The sequence below is a fragment of the Xiphophorus hellerii genome, chromosome 20, assembly GCF_003331165.1.
Source record: "Xiphophorus hellerii strain 12219 chromosome 20, Xiphophorus_hellerii-4.1, whole genome shotgun sequence".
Taxonomy (NCBI): Eukaryota; Metazoa; Chordata; class Actinopteri; order Cyprinodontiformes; family Poeciliidae; genus Xiphophorus; species Xiphophorus hellerii.
The window spans coordinates 34,531,592-34,556,837 of record NC_045691.1 but is presented as its reverse complement, the minus strand read 5'-3'; the positions used below and the strand labels follow the sequence as shown (position 1 = coordinate 34,556,837).

The following is a 25,246-nucleotide window of genomic DNA, read 5'->3' as shown; positions in this document are numbered from 1 at the left end:
ACCTTGCGTTGTTCATAATCGTGACAAACACAGAGCGGAACATAACCCCTCACACCTCCCCGGCTCACGTTGAGAGCCATAAACTTCTCTTTTTGGCCAAGGATGAAGGAATGTTCCTGGGATACAATCCAGTCAGCAAACACCGCTGGTAAAATAAACAAAAGTGTCTGCTTGAGAAGCCACCACTCTCCTATGCTAATAACTTACAATAAGCTCAGGGAAAGATGGCTTGACCTATATAAATTATTGACTACTACGCCTTCAAGTGTCAAAAAGTGACAATTTCAATAGTCGTCATATGGAATAATTAAATGGAGGGGGCGGGGGCTTTTATTTTCTATATAACAAGCAAAGAAAAAAAAAGACAACTGACGCACTCACACTCACACAAAGTGGTTTAAGCTGCGGCCATACTCCTCTCCCCCAGCGTCCTCCCTGGGGTGGCATGTCGGCGTATTCTCAATAAAACACCTTCTTAGCAGTAATAGGCCACTGTTCTCATTTCAATGCTCCCAAAGGCCTCATGATAAATTTAGCAGACATACAGTTCAAGCTTCTCCTCTCACACACCGTCTTTCTAATCCATTTCCTCTGTGTCTGTGCCGTGTAAAATAATTACATGTATGTGACGATGTGATACACACGTTGTATAGATTTCTTCTTCTTTTTAACACGGAGTGAAAAATCAATATTCCTGAGGCTTGAACCAGCGTCCCTAGTGATAGTTTACACAAGGGAGCTGAGCGATTGCATTCATGACAGAGTGGATGACATTATAAAATACTCCCATTTCCTGCTTGAGTTAGAGTGAAAGTATGAGTTAATGTCTGGTCTGGCCCGGGCCGCACTCTGCTAAGATAACGACTCGGCTCCGGTTACAAAAGACCTTTCCCAAAAAACAAACACAGGCCGGTGAATAAGCCACACCGGTATGCTAGCTTATGTGTCACGGCTGCTTAGGGAAAGGAAAGAAAAGGAAGAAAAAAGAAAAGGAAAGAAAAAGGAAGCAAAGAAAGTGGTGTAAAAGAAAAAAATGTGAGACTGTAACTGCTGCTTTTGTAGGAAAGCCCTGGTGACCGGGTCATTGTCAAGAGAGAACAAACACAAGCTGTTTCTAAGTGCCTTTTCGAGTAAATGACTGTTTACTAGCAGAGAGAGTCAAGCAGGGCAGGTGTGGGACCTTCATAAATAACACCTGCTCTACATAAAATTGCCAAGGTAAAAATACTGCCTAGTTCTGCTATTTTTTATAAGGTGCTTAAAATATAAAAGATTTAACTCAAATAATTCAGGAAACATTTAGGAGGCAAAATTCAACTTGCACAGAGGCAACACTTGAGTGGGTTGCTTTGTCCATATTAGGCATGAGGCAGTCAATGTAGATCAGCTGTTTTTTTATTTCAAAACGAACATTGTTTTTATCATAACGTAACTGCAGTTAAAAAGTTTGTAATAAGATTACAAAGAAAGTTTCCAAATCTGTGCTAGTGCTTAAACGTGTAAAGTGCTGAGGAATACAGTGTTATCTTCTTTGGCTAGTAGCTAGCATAGGTATTTAATATCAAACCAAGAATTTAAAAAGATTTTTGCTACTTTGGTACTGGCTGCACAGATTAAACCTACTTTAAATGAAATTCCAGAGAAATTCCTTCAATATGTTCCTTCATGGTTTATGTAGAATGGTACATAATATTAGCTTGTTTTGCTAATAGTAGTTAACCTGGTCATGAAACATCAAAAGTTACAAAATAGCTAAAAGATTTATGTTTATACTCTGGCTGGACAACAAAAAAGTCAGCACCAAAAAATAAATATTTTGTTGGACTGCCTTTTGTCTTGACTACAGCACACATTCGCTGTGGCATTGTTTTAATAAGCTTCTGCAATGTTAGAAGATTTATTTACAGCCATTCACCAAGATCTTCCATTGATGATGGTAGATTCTGACTGCTGTGCAAAGCCTTCTGCAGCACATCCCAAAGATTCTCATTGGGGCAAGGTCTGGACTCTGTGGTGGCCAGTGATGTCGTGTTACCGACCACTTTCGTGAGTAATGAGTAATCGAACGCGTTACTATTTCAAATCCAGTAATCAGATTAAAGTTACTAATCCAAATCACTGTGCGTTACTATTTTCTTTTGTAATCTTATATTATTTCCTCTGTGTGTCTTTGGGAGCAACCACCGTTTCTATGCGACAGTCAGCAGCAGATCGCACATAGCGACAGAAATGTAAACAATGGAGGGAGGTGAGAGATGCGCATTTTGTTGCTGGAAAAGCAGGAACTATTTTGAGTTTCGGTCGCCAAGTCCAATTATTATAAGTGACTTTGGCCTTGTTTTTTTCTAAAGTAGCTTGCAAATGTAATGAGTCATGGCCTGCATTTTTTGGCTTGTTTTTGAACGTGAAGTTGCTTATTTGGGCTTGGAAATAAGCAGAGACCCATAAAAAGCCCCAGAATTTGTCTGACATCCAGGTAGTTTTAGTCAGGCTCTGCTGTTCTTCTATTCCTGGATGATCCGTCCCGCCGTGTCTTTGTTAATGTCAAGTTAATATATTTACTGTGAATGACGTCGAGATTTGCGTTGCACTCCAGAAAACTGCAAACATCGAGACTACCATAATATGAACAGCGCAATAAATGTGAAAACAGCCACAAATGAACGTGTCTGTAAAGTTGCACAAATAAATGGCATTATAACTATTAATATTAAGATAAGTGGCACACATCTGTGCAGCCATTTGAGTGGTGGACCTGCAGGAGGATCGCTGTGCGCTGGGCTCTGACAGCAAATGCAGAGCCGTAACACAGAACCTGGAGGTTAGGGGTTGGGGAAGAGGCTCTAAAATCCTATTTAGAGCTTTCTAGACAATAGTGAACTGCAAAAAAACACACAGAAATTACTAAAGTTTTTTTTTTTTTGGACTGTTGAAACCATTAAACAATCTCCCCTTCATTCAATCTTACAAGTGGAGACACATTTTTGATGTTACCATTATAAAATAACTTGCAATTACGTAAGTATTGGCAAAGCTCAATGTAATTTTTACAGGTGGCAGATGGTTGTTGTAAGCAGCTGCTGAAAGTAACTAAAAAAGTAACTTGTAATCTAACTTAGTTACTTTCCAAAGCAAGTAATCAGTAATCTAACTAAATTACTTTTCAAGGAGTAATTAGTAATCTGATTAAAATGACTTTTTCAAAGTAACTATGCCATCACTGGTGGTGGCCAATCTATGTGTGATTCTTTGATCACAAACTGTTGCTAAACCTAAACCTGACCAGCTGCTGGAACCTCAGATGATAGGACTTTCCCCCACAGTCTTGTACAGTAGACATTAGGATGAGTAATGACTTCACCTGCCTCTCGTCTTACCCTGATGCACCCATCACCTGGAACTCTGGGTAGATCTGGACTCATCAGATTATATGACCTTCTTCCATTGCTCCACAGTCCAATCTTTGTGCTGCCTAGTAAATTGAAGCCTTTTTTTGGGGGTCAGCCTCACTGATTTGTGGTTTTCTTAAGGCTACACATTGGTTCAGTCTTAATCCCTTGAGTGAAAGTAAGAGCACACAATATGCTCTTACTTTCACTATTAAACATAGCCCAGAGTTCTACTGTTGTCTTTATTCAATTTGATTTCACCAAGCGTTTAAGTAATCGCTGATCACGATCATTCAGGATTTTTTTCTGGCCACATTTCTTCCTCGAAGTCAATGGGTCCCCACCATCCTTCCGGTTTTTAATAATGTATTGGACAATTCTTAAAACAATTAGCAGTTTCTGCAGTATCCTAAGATGTTTTTCTGTGCTTGATGCATGCCGATGATTTGACCATTTGCAAACAGACTGACATTTTTTCCACGACCGCAGTATACGTCTTTCGACATGGTTGTTTAAGAAATGACAAGGAACTTATTGCACCAATTGTGGTTAAATAACTTGTTTCCAGCTAAAACATAATCGCTGATACAGTAATTATCCAATAGGAGGCACGAGCCTAACCTACTTGCTTAGCTAAATCCAGGTGGTGACTTTTTTTTTGGTCAGGCAGATTATTATTTCTACAATTTAAAGTTTGTTTACTGATATATAAGAAAAAGTGACCAGAGTTTTCTCAAGCTGTATGGAGCATAAAGTTGCCTCCCCAACCTGTCACTGTGCACTGCAAGTAAGCTGGATGAAATATGAGTACTAGAGTTTTGCAAAACTTACAAGAAAGTCAAGTTTGGCCATTTGGAAATATTTCTTTTTCTAAAAAACATGAAAATTCATGATGTGGAAGCTACAGCCATACAAGCAGTTAGTCTCATTAAGTTAATGCTCTTTTAAAATTACAGCTAGCAAGCTAGTGGCATTTGGTGCTGGCTGACTACTAAAGCAGACCTAATAAGTGTCTGCTTCACTACATTACCAGGCAACATTCTAACTGTGTCCATCCTCCTCTCTTTATCCAGGAAAACTTCAATGACTGACAAACAGCTTTCAATTCCATCAGCAAGTCCTTCTCTATCTGATCTATGCTGTATTCCTGGATAATCCCAGTCATTTAATCTGCAATGCTCTCCAGAATCTGTAAGTAGTATCGCTAATGACTAAGATCCCCAGTCTTTACGACTTACAGTCTTTTAGAAAAAGTCCGTCGTGAAATTGACTTTTTAAATATTCCTGAGATCAAATCAATTTTTCCATCTCTGTCATTATATATATATATATATATATATATACATACAGTACAGACCAAAAGTTTGGACACACAGTTGTGTCCAAACTTTTGGTCTGTACTGTATATATATATATATATTTTTTTTTTCAAATATTAGTATGAGCACCATACTCTAAAAGCTGATTGGTCAAAAGCACCATTCCTCTGCTATATTGTTTAGTTAGTATACACCTGCAGTACCTATTCTGATCACCCTGGGCAGATTTGACCTCCCTTGGAAACACATAGATACTGAAATCTGATTGGACGGAACATCAATAATTCACACAATGTATGGGAAGAGGCAAGAGAAATGTTATAAAAAAAGAGAATAGACTATTGGAAGTAATTTAATAACATTTAACTGAACAAATATTATAAATTAGGTTGTTGATATATGTTAGTGATTTTGATTGTGCTTAGGCCTGCAGTGAAGGTTTTGCAGGCCCATATTGATATGACAGTGTGATATTTTTAACTCTCAGTTATCACACAATGAGAGGCCCATGCCTAAACCATACTGCCAGAAAGAACCTTTTCAAGGTGTGTTTGTTTACCATTCAATGATAACCGAACAAATGGTATCATGTTTTTTCAGGTTAAGGGTATTGCATAATATTGAATATTGCTTCTGCATTAAATGTTTATATTGATTTAACAAGGCAGATTTTTATCTGTTTGCGTGGTGGTTTAGCAAGCATTAGTAAAATAAAACCTCATGTTCATGCTATGATTTGCCATGACAAGACAGCAAATCTATGCAGTCAGCCAATCCGCCTGCAGATACCTAGAATAAGTCATATTTATTGTGAACAAAGTTATCACCCGAAGCAGAGTGGAGTTACAGTAAGTCATGGCTGACTCACTCTCTTCCTCCTGGTCTGTTTAAATGGGTTTGGTTATTTACTTTTAATTTCAGCGTTCAGGAACGCATTGTTTAGTCAGCACATGTGAACTCTGTATTTGCAAAATATTTCCTGAGGTAATATGCCAACCAGAGTATAACGAAGCTTGGTTTCACCGTGCACTGCCTTTGCTGTGGTTTTTCACTTAGTCAAAACAAGAGCACTCATGGCTTCGAGAAAGCATCGATTTAAGGTAGGTGGGGGAATTTCTGCCAAGTCTTGTTCGGCAATTGATTCACCTCTGATTTAAATCGAAAACTAAATTAAAACAAAGAAACCCTGTGCTGAATATTTTAGAAAGGCAACAACACTGATTGTAGGGTGTATGGGGAGATAAAAATAACTAATTTTTTAAATCTGAAGCTTTATTTAAGCTTACATAAAAATAGCATAATAAGTAGCTCTTACATCTCTCACTATTGACCAGACTAGAGTAGAAATCTAGAAACATATTTGTCTGGGGGTGGCTCATGTCATCACTTTTAAAAGAAGGAGGTTTTGTAAACCTACAGCACAACTAACCACTATGATTAATTGCTTAGCTAACCTTTTTTACTGTATTTGTAAGCTTGTCCCATTTCCAACAATAACCAGAGGAACCCAGCAGAAATATTCCAAAAATAATTTACAGACGGGTTCTCGTTCGGAGCATTACTTCCTTTATTTCTGAGGATTTATTTTATTTTATTTTTTGATTTTCACAGAATGATAACTTTGAGTAAAAAATAACATGATTTTATTGTTGTATCATCAATGCAAACAGAAATGAAAGGTGCCTGACTATGAAAATAAATACAATTCAGATTATTTTTGTCATTAAGGAGATCAAAATTATTTTGACTGATAATTATTCAATTATTATTATTCAAGATTGGAAAAAATATATAGGTATTGCAACTGAAAAACAATAAATTGCAATACCTATATCTTTCCCCTGATAATTCCATTTACAAACCTTGAAGTTATTTAATATTTATTTATTTTTGTATACAATTAACATTGCCTATTTGAACAAACTGAAAACACCCAAAAGAAATAGTGATTTGTTTTATTGCAGTAAATTGTTTTAGCCAAAAACAATTTTATATTTACGGTATTAAATATTTATAATAACATCAGAAGCACCTGATATTTTTCATAAAAATTTGCTGGATTTTCTTTGGGAAAAAAGAAAAGAAAAGAAAAAAACTCTGCAAGAGGTGTGTGAAAAATAGTCAGTTTTTCAAAAGTCATTGACCCTCAAAAAAGGCAAAAGAATGCAGAAGTTTGGATACATTTATAAATAAGACCATACCTATCGAGAAAATATACCAAATCGTAATGTAAAGAGAAAGTTTATATGTTATTTTTGTGACCTCAAAGTCAAATTAAATAATACATTTTAACAACTTAACAAAAACAATGTTAAGTTGTGCTTGCTAGCCAGGTAGTAGTTTGCTAACACTATTTTGAAAAACATGACTTAAAAATAAGAGTGAATCATGGTGCACAGTGTGAACACACACTGTGTGTTCACAATATTCAGTGAACACACACTGAACATTGTGTGTTCAGTTTCCACACAATGACTTTCCTCATACTTTTCACTGAAAAATTTGTAATTTGTAAGAAGAATGTATTAGCTTTCTTTCAGCCAGCTGAGTGGCAGTCAGCAGCAGCAGGTGACGGAGGGGCAGTACCATACAGAAAACTCAAGAGTATCTGGTCCTTGCCTTTGCAACTCATTAAAAAATTTACTTGTAAGAACAGCACAGTAAATCTAAGCGATTTAATATTTTAGAACTTTCCTATACCGTCACACAGATGGCCAGCTTGTCCTTACTATAGAAATCCCAATATAAAACAAAAAAAAAGCCAAACCAATTGTTTGTTTTCTCTAAAGTTTTACTAAAAAAATAAAAAATGTTTAACAAAAAACAAAAGTTAACAGTTTTCTCTCCTTCGAACAAAAGTGAAAATAGACTTAAGAGTTGCCAAGCTGCCAAAAATGTGTAGTGACACCCCAGGAGAAATTGCTTTGTGAGCTAATGCTGACTTGACTGCACCTTGCATAGCTGTTAGTGTTTATTAATGCCATGCCTGACTGTGCTCCCATCCATCCTTCCACCCCTCGGCAAAGGGCGTGTGAATCACTCTAAACAACACATGCCTGACATCAAGATATAATGCCAGAGCATGACATGGAGATAAAACAAAATTTTAAAAGGGGAAGTGTGTGCCTGTGTGTTGCAGCGCAGATCATTCAGTAACGGAGGTGGGGAGTAAGGGGAGGATGGGGGAGGTTGTGGCTTGAGAGGCTTTGCTGCTTGAAGGGAAACATCGGACCTCCAATAAAAAGAGGGTCTTGAATATGGCAGAGTTGCTCCCAGCGCTGTGACTCTGGTCAATTAGAAAGTTATCGTCTTGGCTGGGAGGAAGCTCCAAACGCAACTGGCATTACTGCCGAGACTCAGCTTGCCTGCGTGGGATAGGTGACTCCTTCCTGACAGGATTCATCCCAAACCTGGTTTTAATCCGTACCTTTCAAATGATGCATTTTTACAACGTGACGAGGAAAACAAGCGGCAGAAGAGACAGCTGGCTGTTGGGCTAGACCAGGACTGACAAATTGCATCGCCTCAGAGCAATGCAGACGCATTCATGTGATTTCATTACGGCCTCCCATGAAGACATTTTACGATCACAAAGAGCTCAGGTTCTTGTGGGGCTTGTGTAAAACCAATAGTATAGAACTGCAGGATTAATACATGACACCTTGAGAATTTTCTTTTCCTTAAAAGGGGCGGTATTATGTATTTTTCCAGGCATATATATATATATATATCTATATCTATATATATACTGCATGCGACAGACTGGCGACCTGTCCAGGGTGACCCTGCCTCTCGCCCAAAACATTCGCTGGAGATAGGTACCAGGACCCCTCCCGACCCCACTAGGGACAAGGATGTACAGAAAATGGATGGATGGATGGATATATATACTGCAAGTCTCTCTTGTGCGGTGAACATTTTACTGGCAGGGCAGAATTATCCCTGAAAGAAAGATGGGTTTTAATAGTTGATTAAATAATTGAATTGAAAAGGGAGCACGCACCAATCAGACCGCTGGCGCCTCTGCGGGTTTGCTGCTTTGCGCACACTGTCGTGGCTTTATCTCTGAAGTTTACTTCGGCACGGATCGCTCATATAGACTCACTTATATGGGCATGTATATCAACCCCCCATGAGGATGAGGATACATGTTTCTTTGAAGAATTCATCAAGGTAGGAGTCCTGTATAAATCCACCGCGTTTGTTCTTCTCGCGCAGCTCAATGTGAACCGCAAATGTTCAGATTGAGCTGTGCTCAAAGCCCACGGGTGCACATTTAGAGGTGCGCATTGAGTGTGCAGTGAGAATGATATATCTTTATGAGCAAAGTATTATATGCGACATGTGCATTTACGTCTCCACATGCTGACTCTGTTTGCCTTTTATAAGGCTTGACTTCCCAGTTAGCTGGTGCGTTTTGGACCGGTGGTTCAGCCCGCAGAGGAGCTTTCGCGCTTGCCTCATGACTAGTGCAGCACGCTGGTTTATTTTTATTTTATATTTTATTTTTTGCGGCAACACAATGCATATCAAATGCATTGTTTACTTAAAGTCAGGTAAAGTTAAAAGTAAAGTTACAAACTCCTTAAACTGTTAAATTGAATGTTAAACAATTGATAATCTTTTAATTTATCTATCAAATGTAACAGAATTGATATTCTCTTAGTTCATTAATGCCATGGCCCGGTTCTAAATGTGATCAACATTACATTATGTTTTTAGATTCACTAACTGATGATTTAATTTGGATTTAACAGAAGTACAGAACAGAAACCCAGTGGACCGCGTCGGGGGACCACCGGACTTAATAAGTTTTCTGGGGGCAACCCTGTATATATTATATATATATATACTTTCTATTGACTTCCATTCATTTCTATAGCCTAAACCTTACCCTTAAACCTTACCCTTTACCCTAACCCTACCCATTACATACCTAACCCTAACTCAATTCACACCTTAGTCTTAAATCTGACCCCTGACCCAAAAACAGTGTTTCCCCTTGTGGGGACCAGGCTTCAGTCCTCACAAGGAGCAGTATGTCCCCACAACATAGTATACGCCAGGAAAATGGTCTCCACAAGGTATTAGATTATTATTATTATTAGATTATTATTTATTATTATGCATTTTTTTGTTCTTTGTCATTTCTGTACAATAAAACTACTGCTCTAGAACATTACCCATGTTTTTGTCCCATATTTGTATGACATTGAAGCTCCAGTCAAACTCAAACTATCACCATATTGTTACAGTTTAATATGAGTCAGATAGTCTGTGAAAAGATCAAGCTCTTATGTATGTCTACAGAAATGCACCACTCCCAGTCAAAACCAACCAATCAGAGCCAGGAGGAGGGTCCTGACGCTGTCAATGAAGCTAGTGAACAGGCTGTTGTAGTTGGTGCTGGGAGCACTGCGAGGAGATGGAGGAGTTAAAATTTTTTCACAGATTATCTGTGTCATATTATCACAACATAGTGATAGTTTTAGAAAGTTTGTAAAAAAAACATATTTTTATAAAAGTTAAATACTGCAGCTTTAAGAAGAGTACTGGCAGTTATTTTTTCCACTTGAAGCACTGAATATATGTGTGAAGAAGCTAGGCTAGACAGGAATCAGCTTTTTCTCTTCATGACAACCACTTCTGTCTGAACCATTTCATGTTGTGTTTATGATAATAATCTGAACTAAATCCGATGTATGTTAAAATATCATGTCTCAAAGAACTGAAAACATTGATCCAGAGTTGTGTCATCTGTCGCTGTCATTTGGGGCCCTTGAAGGCACCTTAGAAGGCCGCCCGGGATCTGCCTGCAGCCAGGACTGAGCTCCAGATGACAGGTCCCGGCCTAGCGCTTTAATGACTTACACATTGGAACTCCGTGGTGTACATGTGTCAGGATGATTTCATGGGCCTGCAGCAAAAACAGTGGGAGAGGAGGGAAAAAAGAGATGGCAGCTACTTCTCCCCCGTTCTGTCACTGAAGGCTTGGCCCCTGGATTGTATCATATCACGCTTGGCCCCCAACAGACTACAAATGAAGGATGTGAAGAAGAGCAAACGCAAGGAGGAGGGAAGCTCTAAAAGACTTTCATCTTGTAAGCTACAAAACCATTAACTTTTGACCTGGTGATGCCCTCTGTGAGAGGTGGACACTAAGGTTTTAAAAAAAGAAATGGGTTTGCATACAGGATGCAAGTAAGAGGGGCTGTTTAGGACAAAAACTATGTTTTGTCTTTCACACACTACTAAACACCCCTACACACAAAAAATACTAAAATTGCACATATATACTATTAAAATGTCGCACACACATACAATATTTTTTCTCACACGCATACATAAAAGACTAAGATTGCACATATAAACTAGTATTGCACGCGCATGCATTTTTTCTCTCTCGCGCACACACAAGACTAAAATTGCACATATACACTACTAAAATATCACACACATACACACAAAGCATACAGACATACTATTCTGAACGATAGGTCGAAAATGTATGTGTGTGTGTGAACTAACACTAGGCTGTATGAATGAATGAATGAATGGGGATGAGACTTGTATTTTTCTGTGTGAGAGGTGTCACGGTAGAGGCGGGGCATAATTTGGAGATCAGATCTAGCATGCATTGATACCACAGTGAAGTTAGCTTCAAGTTGGATATTGGAGCTCTGCGGAGCAAGCTGCGTTTAGCTCAAGGTTGATCTGATTTATGAACGCTAATTTCAGCCAGCCGTTCTTTACCACTCCCTCCTCAAGCACTCAGAGGTTCACTTAGGCTCTAAGTAAGTGAGCCGGAGTAGGCGGCTTTAGTAGTGTGTGAGAGACAAAACATAGTTTTTGTCTTAAAAGGCCCCTCATTTACAAGTACTCCTGTATATATATGCTGGGGTGGACTAAATGCTGGAATGAAGTGCTTCTATCAGTGTACTTAAATTGGAAATTTTTGATGCAGTTCAATATAATCCAATACTCATGTTTGGTTGATATCGGTCCGATTTCCTATATCAATATTACATCAGAACACCCCTAACAAACATCTGTAATATGAATCTGTGCTAATTCAAAATTTCTTAGCGTTCTTGGACTGTTAAAAGAAGCTGGAGTACCTGCAGGGAATTTTCACATGCATGAGGAGAACATGAAAACTCCAACCCCTGGCAGGGTGGAAGAAAGGCTCCACTCCCTTCCCCCCTCCTCCTCCCATCCTTGTATTCTTCTCTGTTAATCGTTTTCTAATAGATGACTGCGTGTTTTTTAAAAACTCAATTGTTTGTAAAAGTTTTGTGTTTCTTTTTCTTTTTAAGTTCAGAAAGACCCCTATCTGGAAATTGAAACTAGAACTCTCTTGGTGCTGCGTTTCCATTACAAATGTGCTCTAAACATTGTGGACATTTAACTAATGTCAAAAAAACACAATTCTGCAATTGTGTTGTTTCCATTAAATAAGAAACACAATTAAAATCATACCTATGTATGTTAATACAAGTCATTGTCCTATTACCACCACCTGTCTTCTTTGTCATTTCCACCAGCAGTAACTTCTGGTTGTTGATCACGTGACTTGTGTGATGCAAAAAATTTGTTTCCATTGCAGTTTTGTGAAAAACAAATTTTGATACAGCTGGAAAAAACACAAAAACGTTTTATCGAAAAATGTGTTTTTTCAAAATTGCTGCATTTCCATTAAGCAAATTATTTTTCACAATTCCAATTTGTGCAAATGGAAACATAGCAAGTGTTAACCATTGTAGGCCCAGTCGTTCATACAGTAAAATTCAAACCGTATCTGCAGGGGACAAACTTCTTCTCTGCAGCAGTGCCATGTACATAAAATTCTGTCCAATGAATGAGGAACAAGTATAATCTGGTAGCATAGACATCATGTTGAAACAACATCTAGGCCCAGCTGAGGGTCACATAACCCCCTGTAGGGGGTCGATGCATACCTTGGATCCCTTGCAAAAGAGCTGTGGTTAACCAGCCTTTACAGCGTGCAACGCCACAGAATAGCAGAAACTCCCCTTGTGTGCCCCCCACTCACCCGTCTCTCCCTCCAACCCTGATGTTGGTGAACTATCAAGCGAGGGTCCGACAGTGTTCTTCCTAATTACCTATTTCTTCACTCCTGATCCTGCGGCTGGCATAATTAGTTACCTGGGGCTGCAATCCAATTTGAAGTGATGACAAGAAAGTGATCCATGAAAAAGTAATAAGTTAAATCCAATTTCAGCCTGCCTCTAATTAAATGCACATGGAACTAATGAGTCAAACCCTACCATTTCACTGATAATGGTAATTAGCGGGGTGGGAGTAGCTGGCTCTCTTCACTGTGCCACTGTAGGTGCGAGCACGAAAGTAAAAAAAAGAAAGAGCTAAAGCAGCATGGATTCTTTTAATTACACGTGTCATTCTGTCGATGTAATTTACTGTTTTTTTGACCAGTCAAGTATGTTTAGCTGCTTTCCAGCTGCTAGCATCTCTGCTCTGATTAGAAGGCCTTTGAGCTGCTGAGTGTACGGCATCTTCATCCAAGGCAGCAGTGGGCCGAGGGGAGACCCCAGTCGAAGACATAATACCAAAGAGCCATTTAACACTGATCAAGGATGCCGAGGTTTGTTTGACTCATAATTTTTCCCCCCTTCTGTACTCTATGCAGGTCATTTTTTTTCTATCTCTAACCAGATGTTTCATATATAATGTGCTTCATTATATATTTCTTTGACTTGAATGAATTGGAAATGAGTCACATCTCAGAATGAGTAAAAAAAGTCTTCCAGCACAGCTCCTCGTTCATGCCTAATAGGAAGACGGCTGAGATGAATGGAGCTCCGTTTGCAGATCAAGTGCTTTTATGAGTTGCTCTCTTTACTATGGTCTCATAATTGTTGGATCGTGTCTTTTGATGTCCCGGTCCACCTCGAGAGAGAATAATTATGCAGGCCTGTGTGATGGGGGTAAAATATGTTCCATGTATGTATGTTTGTGTGTGCAAATGGGGATCCTGTGAGCTCAGTTTTTATAAAGGGGAACTGAGATAAAACTGACTGCTGCTTTTAATTCTCCTCTTTGCCAATTCACATCTGTAAACAAATATAAATTTGTTTACAGATTTTGATTTTTAGTTGTAGTAATGTCATGAATTATGAAGATATTTTAGTCATAACTCAAATTTTATGTAGCGTTTAAGTAGGGCTGGAAAATAAAAAAAAATATCTGTATATGTTGCAATAGGCAGGTGATCAATATCAACAGATGGTACATCTGATAGAATATTCAATAATTTCACTGAACTCTGATCCAGTACAGCACAGCATTCTGGGGGATGTAGGCATAGGAAAGGCTTTAGCTGCTCAACCTCTCCCAGCCAGCTAAGGTAGGTTGGTGGCATCAAAGAACTCGCTTGGTCTTTGGTTACCTAGGAACAACCTGTTGAGTAGCTTGCACAGCAGCAGTTCCATGTTTTGTTACAGTGTTTCATAACTGCTCAACAAAACAAAACATAAACAAAAAAACAACAAGTATAAAAAAAACTGGATAAAACAGGAAAAGTCATGTCACTAGTTTGGTAATATTTCAGATATTTAAAATAACAAACTAATCAATAATTATCAATATTGACTGATATGAAATACTTAAATCATATGTTTTTCAGTAATAATGTCCAGCCCAAGTAATTTAATTGTACTACTAATATTCTGTCAATTTATAACCATAGCTTATAAAATTTTCAAAAATTCTTCCTTGTATTGTTTCTATGCCTTCAAGACTTTTTTACGAGATGCTAGAGAAATTACTGGAGTGAGCAGTTTTCTCTGTATCTCATCTGTTGCTATGCACTGCTTGTCAGCTGGCTGAAAGAAAATTACAACACTTTTTCCCTCACAAAAAATTGTCTGGTTGTAAAAAACAAGCCCAGTAATAATGTGGAAGTGAAAGTAGCATCATTCATCACTCTAATTAAGGTAACTGTTTTCAAACTACAGCTTTTTGGCTAAGAGCTGTATGTCAATCAAGCATAATATAAGCTATGACCACTATACCATGTCTATAAATTGCAAGGTAGCAAAAACATGTGAAATTTTACACATCAGTATATTTATACTAAGCCTAAGTAGTTTATCCTCAAGTCTGTTTAAATCAATATAAGAAATATAATAAGTTGCAGCAGTCAAAAAATGTGTCTTGAAAAAGAAAAAAACATGATTAGTTGCACCTGACTACAAATTGCAGGACCAGTTAAACTATGAAGAAAGGGCAAATTAGGGTGGATTCACACCAGCCCTGCTTAGTTTGTTTTAATTGATCTGTAGTTTGCTTGCCTAGGAAGTCTGGTTCATTTGGTGAGGTGTGAATGCGTAATCAAACTGATATGAACCAAAAAAGCAAACTCTGGTCTGCATACAAACCTGCGTCTCAGTTTGGTTGAAGTGAAGTCTAGGGCGGTATGAGTGCACATGTGAAAGCAAGCAGATCAGAGACTAATCAAGAAGCACAAAGCGGAATTAAGCACAAGGCATTCTGGGTAAACACTACTAAAACAAACGTGCTAGCGCTAATGGGAGAAATGACTGGTCCTTTATCAAATACAAAAGAGAAATCCTACAAACTCCAAAATTTAAAGCCACTCCATTCTTGTTTACATTTCTTGAAGAAGGAAGTTGAGCTCAGTATCTTCTTCAGATCTTTTTGTGTCTCTTCCTTCAGTAGCTCTTGGTGGAGCACCATCACAGACAAAGAAGTGAACATGTCTTTCAAAGGATTTGCTTTGTTTGACACAGCGCAGTGTAAAGTAGAATGGCACCAGCTGAAAATGCAACAAATGTTCCAGTTTTGGTCTCAAATCAAATCGAGTCTAACGGACTATCAGAAAAATCCCTTATTTTCCAGAAAATACAGCAAATACCATAAAACCCCAATGTTTTTTCTTAAGAATGTCATAGTGCCTGGTGTAGAGTACAAAAAAATCCCATTAAGTCGCTGAATGTCAAAGTATGTAGGGAACGCCCCCACAGAACTGTCAGTACATGACATTATGTGGCAGAGAGCTCCATCTTGTCCCTGAGTTTTTTGCAGACACGAACTGCAAACATAAGAAAAACGTGAAGAGACGAAACAACCAGCAGCGGAGACAATCTAACCACCATGAAGAACAACAGAAACACAAACGAGGCGTAACACATCCTCAGAACGACACTGATGTTTATTCATGAATGCTTTGGCCTACGTGTGTATGGTTGTGGGGTGTATTTAATTAGCAGAATACATCATTCAGAGATCAACAAATACTTGTTTGAACCTGTGGCTTTTCTTTTTTTTGCGTAATGTCAACAAAATGCAACTCACGGCATTAGAGAGCAGGCAATTTGCAACATTCAATAAGACACTCCGGCAAGACTGAGCTCTACCGCACGAGAAGTGTACTGAGGTGGGGAGTGAAACAAGGGGGAGGGAGAGCGAGCCAGACTCTCTCTCTCTTCAATAGCTGAGTGACAGCTTGGTCGAGCTCTCTGTATACATTAATAAATTAGAATTTTAATTTAGTCTTTGTCTGCAGGAGATGCTCTGGGGCTCCACTATGTACCAACAACTGGCTGTACGCTGGAATCCGCTGCTGCCGCGGTCCCCTCTGCCGACCTCCACCACACCGTCCAGGGGAAAAAAAATACTTCAGTTTGATCCTTTCAACTTTTTTTGGAATCCTGACAAATATGCACACCACTGAAAGATTATTGCAGTCATATTTCATCCTCCGGAGCAATTTCCAAGACATTTGCACAACAAAGGGGCTTTTCCACAACCTGACTTTAGACCCAGCTACAACAATAGCTCGTTAAAAAAAAAAGTCTGCCCCTGATGGGATAATAAGAGGTATTAAATATTATATATATCCACATGTGTGTGCACGCAGAGAATGAGGGCCTCTGTACGAATTACCAAGTCCCTAAAGTCACTTGTAATTTCGCACTGGAGCAAACAAGCGCTCCTTTCTTAAACATAGATATACATCTTTGAAGGCAAGTGATCTGAAATTAAGGTAAATATTGCATCACAGACGTGGCAATGTTGGAATTAAAATCAAATGAGATTAAGCCAATTTATGGAAAAGGATTCTTTTTTCTTTAACTCTTTATGTTTCTCTGTAACTCACTTGACTGTTACGGTTTTCTGCATCTATCCCTGCTTTTACTTGAAGCCCCCACAATCTGGAACATCTACCCCACCAGACGGGCTGCTCTGTTGCACCTCCTGCTGCTGGTGGCAGAAAGCTGCCACTTCCTATAATCCTACTGATTGTGATGAAAAGCGGGAAGGATGAGCACAGGCTGACTTATTTCTTTGCTTTTTTTTCTTTGCACAGACTTTTTTCTTTGCTTCTTCCCTTTTTTAAAAAAACAAAAAACAAAATTTCTTCTCCTTAAACTCAAACTTATGTCCTGTCTGAAAAGATTTGTTGATGATTTTGGCTGGAATTTTGTTATGTCTAAAAACCGGATTTTCACACACAATTTCTGCTTCACATCTTTTTTCTCACATCGGCGTGTGCATGTGTGTGTTATACTAAATCACACATAATGTAGCAAATACATAACTGCACATGTTGCACAGCTACTTCTAATTTCCTGTTTGTGAACTTAACCCTGTGCTGTACTCTTTTTTTTTGCACACTGTGTTCTTGCTACAAAAGTTCACTAGATTGTTTTTTTTTCCGAATTCAGCAAACCACAAAGTAAAATAAGCAAAACCACCTGATAACACCATGTTAATACAGAGGAGATTGTCTTTGAAGCTGATGGCGCTTTTGACAGGTTACCTGTAGCTGGCTCTGCTGCTTGTCACTGAGTTTGGGAGATTTGCGCCCAGGGTTCAGTCGAGTCTGCAGCTGCACCTGAGACTGCTGCTGCTGGAGGAGAATCTGCCGAGCGACTTGGAAGGCCTGTCAGAGTGAAAACCCCCCCAACAACAATGGGTTAAAAATGTGCTAAAGAAAAGTATTAAGTAGATAGTCTGGCAATATCTTCCAACTACAACTTTTTAAAGCCATCTTCTTACACTTTGTCACTTTGCAGCCACAACCATTCTTGTGTTTTACTTGTATTTTATTAAATAATTGTGAAAAACTAACACTGTACATAACTTTAACCACACAATCACCACTGTGAAACAAAAACATGGTGGTGATGGCAGCATCATACTTTGGGGAAACATTTTTTTTTCTATAGGAGGATGATGGAAAGTGTTAATTGAGCTAAATACAAGGGAATCCAGGAAACCAGCTTGGACTATAACAGGAAGTTGAGATTAGTGATGTATAATATATTAGGGTTAGGGTTAGTTTTCTTTTGCTATTGGCCAATGTAATTTATTTTTTTATATCGGTATCAGCCCGATGTTAGATTTCTTTTTTAAATATTGGTATCAGTATGCTAACAGTTGATGTGTATTCCATCTATTTGTTGTTTGTGTTTCAGGAGGATGAGGAGGTTGGTCATGTGACAGTGAAAGTGATGCAGCGAAGGATTATAGGGTGGCGATTATATGGACCTGAAATTTTATCATGATATTTTGTAGTAACTATTGTGACAACAAAATGATCATAAAATATATTTATTATTTCTTTTTTAGCTAACTGTATGACAGTAACTGCATGACACAGCATTCATAATGACATAAGCACAAACGCTGTTCTTGAAAAACATACCTATTTGAAATCAGATTCTTTAGGACACCAGTCACATATAGAAGTGTGATTTATATCACTAAACTGCTCTTAGAGACTATATTCAATTAGGCCTGAGCAGTTAATCGCTGCTAAGACCTACTGAATTTGAAGGATTTCTTCTTTTTAAAAAAACCCCCCAAAAAACAACATTTCTTTGCCACTTCACATGGCTCTTAGGAGGCCTTAATATATTGGAAAGCTCACCAAAATTGTCCGCCACACAAGATTTTTGGATTTCAATGAAATCAAAAGCAGGTATGGCCAAACTGCTCTGCAGCACCGAAAGTGAGATAGAACAAACAGTACATAGTACAGATCTGAAATTCAGTACGTAGGTATAACACCTAAAATGTACAGGGAGTCATCTATTTTGGGCCAAAGGTCACATTTTGGCCATTTTTGACATTTACACACCTCAAACTTTAACAAGCTCCTTCTAGGTATTTTCACCTGTTCAATTTCGGTCAGTATGCAGTTATGGGATGGGGGATTAAAAGCTATTAAAATAATTAGTTCTTTTAGCACGTTTAGGATACATGGCCAAGCGGTGGACCTGGCTTACTCGCCATCGCAAACAAAACACTGTAACTTTCACATGCAAAGGTCAAACTGTACCAAATTTGGTCATCCTTGTTGGATTTCCCAATAATTCAATGTGGACTATGTCATTTAAGACCTGCCTCCTCAGAACAGGAAGTCGCTTTTTTTTCTTGGAAAGTTCCATCTCTGATCCCCTTGACCTAATCAAGTTTATCTTGTCTCAGAAGACAGATAACATGTTCGTATCACTTGCTTTAAAACACAGTTTTTGCTGGAGGGCATGGCACAGCAAAGTCAGAGGTCACACAGTTGCCATACATTTGGCTTTAAATTACACATGTTTTAGCTGAGCTGCACCAATCTCACTGTGACCAATCTTAATCTGCCCCCCCAACAAGAATACAGTGTAATATTTGGTAGGTGTGGTCTAATTCCTCCACAGTGCCCTATGAAAATCTTTTAAAAAATTAGCCCCAATTGCCCCAATTTGGTACACATATCTTCTAAGGACAAACCAAAAGGTCTCCTGAAGCCATGGTCCAAACTCAACAAGAAGTCAACCATTTTGGATCAAAGCTGCCATTGAGTCTTTTTTACACATGTTGTATCTGAGCGAACTCTTCCTGCAGCTTTTGACATACAGACGTCAGAATCAGTCAGCAGAGTCTTGAGGGATGGAAGGTCAAAGTTATCTACATCAAAGCGTGTGCCTCAAAATCTGGTTACTGGCCATAAAAAAATAAGGTGGAATAACTTCCACACACAAGCTCCTGGCTGCATAAAACTTTCTTTCTGTTATAACAGACCAGAGCTCATCACATTCACATGGTCAAATGGTGACATCACCTTATCTCTACCCCCTTTCAACAGGAAGCCACCTGTTTTTCTGCTGGTTTTCTTCCTTTTAATCTTTGATTTATGGAGATATAAACCTGTTTAATGACATAGAACATGACAGTAAATCCTGCTCTCAACACTAGTTGATGGCTGAACCATGTGGGAGTGGTTAAATGGCAAATTCTAATTCCTCGACTTTTGCATATGGTTGGCTCTAAATCACACATGCATCATCCAATTTTCACAAAACTTGATATGATTGACCTTTGTTAATCTCCCGTGGTCACCAGGAGGCCAGAGGTGTGCTGAGCTATGAGGGCAGTAGAGTTGAAAGTGCTTATTGCTCCATGTCCTAAATCAGATAGTCCTTAAAAAAAAAAAAATCATATTTCACACATTGTTGGTAAAGCGGTGAAATCAGCACTGCATGGGATGGGGGCTACAAACAATAACACAGAGATGTCCATCACAGATGGAAGAAATGAAAATAAGCAAAGTTCCAGATCATTAGGAAGTGTGCACAAGCTTTTATGTACGATATATATTTTGTCGTTGAGCATTTTTAAAAGTAAGATATCCTTTTATATTAAAACACGATTCTTAGTTTTGTACATTATTGCAATTTTTTAAAATATGAGTACTTTTAAACATCTTGTAAAACGAATGTACTGCTGAAGCACAACAGTTAGTTTAATTTTGTATTTAAGTATTTAATTCCATTTGGTAGCTGATTTCAGACTGCTTTTGTTAAATTACTTTACATTACATTTATTTTGTATTTTCCTTATCATGTTAAGCATACTGTGTGATTTTGTACATATTTTTATATGAATATTTTTAATGTAGTGACTTTATAAATACCTCCTCATCCTCCCAAAACAAAGAAAAAGCAGAACATGTGGAATATTATTTGTGATATAGTTATCAAGGTATTGAAAATACATGTCATCATATCATTTTTTGGCAATATCACCAAACCCCTAGATCAAACCATATTTATTCATTAGAATGCCCCAGTCAGTGTTCAAGCATAACAAATAATCTGTAAATAAAATCCCTGAAATTTGATATTTATTTACAGTCAGATTTATTTACTTTAGACATTTTTTTAGCCACTTTTAAAGAAGAAACAAATGTCTTTAGATGTTAATGTCAGCAAAACATGAATGGGCACAACTTCATGCAATTTCTGACCTTTATTTGCAAAAAACAACAAAAGAAAATAAATGAAAATCATAAATCTTTTTTTCTTTATCTTCAAAATGCATGCATCACTTTATTGTGGTTTGTTACATAACATACCAAAATGATGTATAAATATGATAAAAAATGAAAAGGTTCTAGGGTTATGCATATTTTCAGACATCACAGAAACATCTACATGCTCTCCTGTTCATGTAAGGCAGGCATAAACAACCAAGAGATGTCCAAACAATTTCATTGGGACGAGAAAAGCCATCCAGATTAAATATTTGTCTGTTGAAAAGTTGCACCTACAGCAAAAACACACCATCAGAGATGCTAATCTGAACTTTTTGATCCTCCTTCCACTCGGCCCAACTCCCCCACTAGAAAGCAAACAAAAGACTTTATGGTCACTTCAAAAATCTGCTAAAGGACACAGCCTTTTTGGTGGAAAACAAAATACAGCGCAGTCACATGTTTATTGCTCCAGCTACTCCCTTTTTTCCCTTATGATAAATAATCAAACATGCCATCCAGAGCAAACAAAGCTGGAGAGCACCGGGGAGAGAAACAGAGTGGTCTCAAAAAATAGCTGGCGATACCAAGAAAAGCAAAGCGTTGTGTTCCCACAGTGTGCTGGCCGGCCCTCACACCTCCACCAGTAAACCATCTGAGTAAATAAGCTGCCTCATTCTTTCCGTGTTCCCCCAAGAAGATCGCCTACAACCAAACTCATCAACCACATAAGATCATCTCTACCTCTTCTTTTCAATTATTCGTTGACTTTTAACAATTGGTTCAAAAAACAAACAAACAAAAAAAAACGCTCATTGGAACATTTTTTTTAACGGTAAGAAAAGCCGGCAGAGAGGTGAAAGAGCGACATGTGAAAAAGGGAGTGAAACCCGTTAAAGACTGTGTGAAAGTAAGTTATCAACAAGGAAACAGAAAAAAAGGTTGGGGTGAGCGCAGACAAAAACAGATACAGGCGAGGGCTTGGTGCCAGTAAAAGTTTAGAGGCACAGAGGCAGTTGAAACCAACAGCTGTGTGGTGGCCTGTGTGTGGGTTGTGCAGACTGACCCCTCCCAGACACACGGCGGTGGGATGATATCATGAGGCACAAATACAACCGCAGGCTACAGAGAGAGGCCACGCTGCGTTTGACCAAACTTAACTCAGAAGCAGCAGAAAAAAAAAAACAAAAAAGCAACTTCTCTTTCTGCCTCAGTCTGGATGTGTCTCATGCAGGGACAAACACATTTTGTTCTGCATACCTAATTGTGTTGTTTTGCATTGAAATTCGCTGGGGAAACTCCCCTTCAAAGCACGGACACTCATATAGAAAGTCTTCAGATTCAAAGTAAGAAGTTTGTGAGCAAGTTTCACTCCCACGCCAGGGCCAATATTTACATCTTACATTTCAGGTACTGGGTTTTTACTCCGAAAAACAACTTTAAATGTGACAGAAAAACTGGAAGTATCCATACAATTAAGATGTTGGGCAGAGGAGAGTGGGAAATTATGAAAAACGGGTGATATTATAGTGTTTGAATGTTTTCATTTAGAATCATCTTTTTAAGTGAATACATTTCACATATAAATAATGACCTAAGTACATTTTTTGCCAAAAGATGATTTAGACAAAAATATCACTTTTGGCAAAAAATAAATGATTAGTTTAGGAAGGTAACAATAACATGAAGTTTGAACTAAGAAAATAAATTGATTCCTTTAATTAGAAAGATCTACATACAGAAATAATTGCAAACAATATGTAAAACAACAAGTTATAATAGTGTACATTTGGGAAAGGTGGTAATCATCTTAAAGTGGCCAAAATAATAATAATAATAATAATAATAATAATAATAATAATAATAATAATAACAATAATAATAATCAAAAACATCTTACAAATGTAATCCCACAAGTTCTGGCAAACTATTATAATGAATAAAAATAAGAAAGAAACACACACAGCCACAATATCGTTTAGTACACCCAAAGGTGGCTGGTGTTGCCTGGTGTAGCTTGAGTGTTTACTTGTATCTTTTTTTCCACTATCTGATGACACATGCAGTAAAATGTGTGTCTGTGTGTGCTTGTGCATCTGAGTTTACAGTCAAGGGTGTTCGAACACAGAGTTGAGTCAACAAGCTATGGTAGGAAATTCAGACAGTAATGAATGAAAAGATCCATTTCTGGGAAGTCTTTCTCCACAGTTGTCAATATAAAAGAAACGTAGAGAACACTGTATGAAAAGGTTTGTTGCTATGGCCAATTTTAACAGTTTTTAAAAGTACTTTCCACCAAGAAACATTGTAAAATAAGTACATGGATAAAAGACTGTTGGCGAAAGAGTTTCTGTCATCTAGAGATGCAGAGAGATACCCTCAGAATATCGGAATATGACAAATTTCACAATGACCAGCTGCTTTGAGGGGCTTGAAAATGAGATATTTTTCAAATCAGTCAGCATAAGGTAAGCCCCACCAGGTTTAACTGAAAACAACACTCCTCACTGTCTAAGTACTTACTGAGGGAAAAAGATGCTTCACTCCATTTCTCTCTATTTTGATCTTTTGCCACATTGGACATTTGAGTATATAAATTATTTGGGTATAAAAAAAGGAATATGGAACCATGATGTTAGTCTTTATCATACTTATCCAGTGACAGCAATCGATCAATGGAGGAAAAGAAAAAAAAGTCTCAGACACTGAAAGTGTCCTAAGTTAAGCCCTGAATTATTCCCAGTGCTCCGACATGAAACTATAATCCTGGTTTGCAAATTTGTTGTGGTTCAGAAAGTGATGGATTTTCAAAAATGCCTTGTGAAATGTCTTGCTCTGCAATAACCTGCAGCAGTTGCATATTGTTATACTTTTAATTCAAACGGGCTATGGCACATAGATAGCTAATCTTTTTGTTGCTAATATTACAAACAGAGTTAAACATTCTAGCTGTTTTTGTTAAACCCAGATCACTTCAAGAGAACTCTCAAAAAGGAAAAAACACAGTGAGTCACTGGAAACAACTGTAAAGGTTAAGAGACGTGCTTCTTAAGTCCTTGACAAACAAAATTTTATTTTTAGTAGTGTTGGTTGATTGGCTGGATTTTGAACAGCAATCGACGCGAGTCACACACAGAAAGAAACTGTACACGTTCTTGAAGCAGATGATCCGATATTGCCACAACACTTGCAATAGTGCATTTGTTACTGATTCTAATATACAGTGATTTGAAATGCTGAAAAAGCACAAAAAGGCGCAAAGATCGAGTCGAGATGATAGCTACGTTTAATACTGCTTATAATATTGAAGGAAGAACTTTCCTTCACTAAGTTGAGGTCAGAAATATTTCTTTATGAATGTAATAAAATGCTCAGATATTTAGCTCTTAAATTATTTGCACATTTTAATTTGATTTTCTTCTATTTTATCACTTCATTTTATTTATCCCAACAGTGTTTTTAAGTTTCAGCTCATTGAAGTACTTTAAGCACTTTTTCAATAATTACCTATCTTGAACAATTCTGCTTCAAATTAAGAACTTCATGCTTACTAAATTATTAATTAATAATTTACATCTCAATATTGACTTGATTGACATCGATTTTAAAAAAATAGTATACCTATAATTCTGTGATTTTAAGTAAAAAATGTGGGTACACATAACGTTTGTGTTTGCCTATCTAAGGAAAAGAATTTCACTGTAAAAACACAAAATCTCAACAAGTATTTTTGGTCTAGTTTCAAGTCCAAATATAGTATCACACTTCAAATTGCATAAAAATAATTGACAAGTACCTTTTCAGTAAGATGTAGGAGCTTGTTTTAAGTCAATAACTCCTTAATATTAATGAAAAAGTATTAGTTTCACTGACAGATTATTTCACTTATAACTAGGGACAAATGCCAAGTTATAAGTGGAATAATATGCCAAACGTAGCTTTGCACAATCTGAGTTCCATAGCTGTATAAAAAGTCAACACTCATCTCATTGATACATAAACAAAAACACCGTCATGTGAGCATATTTAAATTTCTGGTGGGCCTGACTTGGAATGCCGCCGTCAAGCTTGTGTTTTTAAAAAGAGCAGTGGAAGTGACATACCTTCAAGAGGCCTAATACTGGGCAACAATAACACTTTGTGAAGAATTACATGAGTGCTTAGGAAGAAAGCCACTCTTCTGTTTCAGAGCGTTCTGCTTCCTCCTCCGTCACCTCTGAATATGGTCT

General features: G+C 37.8%; 1 protein-coding gene and 1 long non-coding RNA gene across 8 annotated transcripts in view; one reads left to right on the top strand and one right to left on the bottom strand.

Annotated features, from left to right (window-relative positions):
- The window catches only part of foxp1b (forkhead box P1b), a 309,660-nt gene that overhangs the window by 85,920 nt on the left and 198,494 nt on the right, over positions 1-25,246 (bottom strand). For all 7 annotated transcript variants that reach the window (XM_032548975.1, XM_032548971.1, XM_032548974.1 and 4 more), the window contains one exon: positions 17,532-17,654. In XM_032548975.1, coding sequence (XP_032404866.1) covers positions 17,532-17,654 — 123 coding nt within the window. The remainder of the gene's footprint in view (positions 1-17,531; positions 17,655-25,246) is intronic.
- LOC116710138 (uncharacterized) lies at positions 1,795-9,995 on the top strand. Its single transcript, XR_004337045.1, has 3 exons — positions 1,795-2,020; positions 9,927-9,931; positions 9,983-9,995. It is a non-coding gene; the product is annotated as an uncharacterized LOC116710138 (long non-coding RNA).